Source organism: Manacus vitellinus, unplaced genomic scaffold (genome assembly GCF_001715985.3).
Source record: "Manacus vitellinus isolate BGI_N305 unplaced genomic scaffold, ASM171598v3 scaffold_62_pilon, whole genome shotgun sequence".
In the NCBI taxonomy this organism is placed as follows: domain Eukaryota; kingdom Metazoa; phylum Chordata; class Aves; order Passeriformes; family Pipridae; genus Manacus; species Manacus vitellinus.
The window spans coordinates 2,529,023-2,533,333 of NW_021940704.1; the positions used below are offsets into that span (position 1 = coordinate 2,529,023).

Consider the following 4,311-nt stretch of genomic DNA (forward strand, 5'->3'; position numbering starts at 1 on the left):
TCCCGGCGATTAACGGAAGCTGCTTTTCCTTCGCTGCCAAAGTTCTGTAAAGATGGGGTGGATGAGGGGTGCCCGGGATGTGAAACGGGGGGATTCCACTCGCTGCACTCGGGAGCTGGGAATGCTGCTTGTGCTCTCTAGTCCTTATCAGCCCGGCGGTCAGTTTGCCTTCACAGTGGGAGTGGAGCTGAGTCCAGATGCACTCGTGTCACCTCAGACCCCCTTGTGCAAACCTGTGGGGTCACTGCCCGTCCGTGTCCCAGTCCCAGGCTGCAGCACCCCAGAAGGCATCATTGTGGTTAATAAATACTCCTTTTTTGCCTCTGTTCCCAGCCTGTTTCCCACCACTCCCCCTTTCCATCAGCGGGATGACCTGCCCCCAGCACCCCCCGCCCCGTCGTGCCCATCCTTCACCCTTCCTCCCCAGCTCCCATGGGTTCTCTTGCTGGAGATGAGGCTTTTGGGTGAGGGTATCTCCCTACATCTCCTTGAGCCCCAGAGAAAATGAACCATGCCCAGTTCAGGTGGAATGGCAGCAGAGCCAGGGGCACCCAGACATGCTTGAAGGACACCCAGAGATGCTATGAGAGCACCCAGAGATGTTGAGGGGCCACACGGGGATGCTGGAGAGGCACCCAGGGATGCTGGGGGGGCCATGCAGAGAGCTGGGATGAGCTGGGCCCAGCAGCTTGCCTCAGTGTAATGTGTGCACAAATAAAACCCTGGAGAGCTGGCAGTGAGCTGGAAATAATGGCATTACAAGCGCTTCCTTGCTTCTGTTTGGGCTGGATGAGGCTTTTTGGGGCCGGCGGAAGGGAAGCAGCACATGGGGGTTTGCTCCTGGTTTGAGCACCGCTCTGGAGGTGAGGGGGGAAGGACACAGTGGCTTGGCAGGAGAGCACAAGGGTAGGGACAGTGCCCTGGTGTGGTCCTCACCTCCATCCTGGCATCCATGTGCTCACCAGCACCCCAAGGTTTGCACCCACGGAGCACCCCCGACTTGGGAAAGCCCCGCTGCTACCCGCCGAGTCCCAGCACGGGCAGGATGAGTATCCTGGGCAGAAAGCAGAGGGAATGGGAGGACAAATAGGCAAATGGTAAAATGTATTTTCTTTGTTTCCTCTCTTTCTCCTTTTGCCAGGAGAGGCGTGAGAGCTCTAAGGCAGGATGCCGCTGGTGAAGAGGAACATCGAGCCCCGGCACCTGTGCCGGGGGGCTCTGCCCGACGGGGTGACGAGTGAGCTGGAGTGTGTCACCAACAGCACTCTGGCTGCCATCATCAAGCAGCTGGGCAGCCTCAGTAAGTCATGGCACAGCAATCCCAGCGTGGCATGGTGGTGGAGCGCTGGGTTGCTGGTTGGATGCTGCTGGGATGCTGGTTGGATGCTGCTGGGGTGCTGCAGTCGCTTCCTCTGGTTCCAAACACAGAGAAACAGGGGCTATGAGAGCCATGTGGGCTGCAGCCCCTGCTAATTTAGTGGGAATTAAATTCAGCTAATTGAAAATAGGAGAATGCTCAGGGCCAAGCCCAAACTGGGGACTTTTAAAGACATCTTCCTCCCACAGCTGGTCTGTGCAGTGGGGGCCAAAAAGCCTCTATGAGCCCCTTGCTTCTCCACTTGGCCAGAAATAGGAAGGTCAGGTGAAGGTCTAAAATACTCCAACCTATGCTTTTTAATGTGAGAGCTTTATGAGGAAGAGAGGTCTATATAAAAGGTCTAAATCCTCAGCTGTCTTCCTTTCCTGCGACTTAGCAGAAAAGGGACGGACAAGAGCACACCGGTGTGAAGGTTTAATAGGGACAACCTACTTCACTGCTGAATATCCAATTAAAAAAGAGAGAGAAGCCCAGGCTTTTCAGGGCTCCCCCTCTTCTCTCCCACTCCAGAACTAGATTCTTCTCTAAAATACTCCCAGAAAAATAAACCCTGTATTTATGGAGCTGCTGGAAGTGACACGGGTGCCCAGGCCATGGGTACCTTGTCCAGAGGAAAAAGAATCCAAATACAAATGACTGAGTTGGGTGAATGGTCTGAGAAGGTATTAAAGACACCTTGATTTTAGGTGCTGCTTGATATGTGGGTTTGGAGGAAACTCTGAGGATCTGAGGTGCTGGGCTGGAATGGATGCTGGAATGGGCTGGGTGTTGGGCTGGGTTCTGGGATGGGATAGGGACTGGGTTGGGATATGGGATAGGATGGGATGGATGCTGTAGCCTACAGATGTCAGCAATGCTCTGCCAGACTCCTTGCTCAGCCCCACGATAGGAATAGCCCTAACAAAGAGCTGTTGTAGCAATGCATAGGATGCTGCAGGAAAATAACTGCTAAAGTTGTTATAAAGTTAATATAAAGTTATTATAAAGTTAAACAAGTCACAGCTTCTCCCTGCTGTGGAACTCCCTGCTGCCCTGCTCCTGGTTTCCCACCTTCAGGGCTGGATTTCCACCGGTCATGTGTGATGGTCACTCTTTTGGCTCATCTGTCCTGGTGGATCCAAAGGCTTTTTGGGACACTGTGAATGTTCTGTGCCCCTGTGGGTACTGAAAAGGATGCTTGAGGGTGTTCGTGGGGGTGGTGTTTGTGCTCCCCTCCCTCTGCACAGGGCTTTGGGAGAGAGTGAGGCTCAGCTCCCAAAAAAACAAGGCTGTGAAGAGCATGGAGCCACTGGGGAGGTGTGTGTGCAGGGGATGGGCTGGTGATGGGCACTGTGTCCCCTGCCAGGCAGGCACGCTGAGGACATCTTTGGGGAGCTGTTCAATGAGGCCAACAGCTTCTACATGAGGATGAACTCGCTGCAGGAGAGGGTGGACCTGCTGGTCATCAAGGTGACACAGCTGGACTCCACCGTGGAGGAAGGTGAGAGCCTGGGGCTGTTTTGGGGTGACAGCCAGGGCATGTGCTCCTGGCTGGACCACCCACCATGCCTTGTTTGGGGGGCTGAGGCCACCTCTGTACCCCTTCTCCTTCCTGTGCCCACAGTTTCGCTACAGGACATCAACATGAGGAAAGCCTTCAAGAGCTCCACGGTGCAGAACCAGCAGGTTGTGTCTCGCAACTCCATCCCCAACCCGGTGATGGAGATGTACCAGCGCTGCGACAAACCCCCACCACTCAACATCCTCACACCCTACAGGTACAGGCACATCACCTCCTGGGGAGAACAAGGGGGTCCTGGGGCGTTCTTGGGAGCCTTTTCCAAGAGAGGTGTCAGGTGTGCACCCCATTTGCTGCTTGATGAAGCCTGAGAGGCCGATTTCTGCAGTTGCTGTGCCACCACCCCCATTGTGAGGGCAGTTGGGATGGGTGACACCCCCAGTGGTACTACGGGTAGTGACCTCTGTGTTGGACGTGTTCCTGGTGGGACAGCAGCTCACCGTCATGGTTGTACCAAAGCCCATGTGCAGGGGAACGGGTGTCTTCTCCTGTGGCTGATAACTTCTCTCCTCCCTTCCCAATGCTCAGGGATGACAAAAAGGATGGCCTCAAATTCTACACTGACCCCTCCTACTTCTTCAACTTATGGAAGGAGAAAATGTTGCAGGCAACAGAAGATAAGAGGAAGGAGAAGCGCAGACAGAAGGTAACGGGCAGGTGGGGGACTCTGAGGGGCTGGAGCTGGGGTTGCCTGGCACCTGGGGAACAGTCACCTTCCTGTGCATCCTCTGCACTCCCCTCTACTGCATCAGGTGCATCTCCTGGGGTGGGGTGATGCTCCCTGGGCACTGCTAATGGTCCAGAGGAGCTGTGCTGGAGGTGGAGCTGTGGCTCTGTGTGCCTGCAGGAGCAGCGGCTGGTGGAGGACTCCACCCGGGAGGTGAAGAAAGTGAGGAAAGCCCGGAACCGGCGGCTGGAGTGGAACATGATGGCGTATGATAAAGAGTTCCGGCCCGATAACAGGTTCTCACCATCCCCCTATCACATGGCGTCATCGGAAGGATCACTGTCCCCAGATAATAGGCAGGTTCTACCTACTGCACGTTCAGCTCACCGGCTCTGCTTTGCTTTGCTCTGCTCCATCTGTGGGGGTTCGTGTTCCCGCAGCAGGGTTGGGGTGATAAGCCGAAAGCCTGTGGTAGCTTCATGAGAGTTGGTACCCCCAGGGTGCCATCCTGGACCTCAGGAGCAGCCTTGGCATTGGGATAAAATCAGAGCACTTTCCATTTAGCAGTTATGGGCAGAGAGAGTGGTTCAGCTGTGTTGGTGTCCTCCTCCCCTCTGCTATCTCTCTGCTGTCTTGTACATCTATATTTTTGTGGCCATTTTTTGTTTCGTTCGCTCAACCCCAAAATACTCCTGTACCCCCCACCCC

At 54.9% G+C, this 4,311-nt stretch overlaps 1 protein-coding gene across 1 annotated transcript in view; it reads left to right on the forward strand.

Annotated features, from left to right (window-relative positions):
• Positions 1-1,152: 1,152 nt before the first annotated feature.
• Positions 1,153-4,311, forward strand: part of LOC103763069 (wiskott-Aldrich syndrome protein family member 3-like) — a 6,134-nt gene continuing 2,975 nt past the window's right edge. The window contains exons 1-5 of the mRNA XM_029963759.1: positions 1,153-1,300; positions 2,724-2,858; positions 2,982-3,135; positions 3,465-3,582; positions 3,784-3,963. Coding sequence (XP_029819619.1) covers positions 1,168-1,300; positions 2,724-2,858; positions 2,982-3,135; positions 3,465-3,582; positions 3,784-3,963 — 720 coding nt within the window. The 5' untranslated portion in view covers positions 1,153-1,167. The remainder of the gene's footprint in view (positions 1,301-2,723; positions 2,859-2,981; positions 3,136-3,464; positions 3,583-3,783; positions 3,964-4,311) is intronic.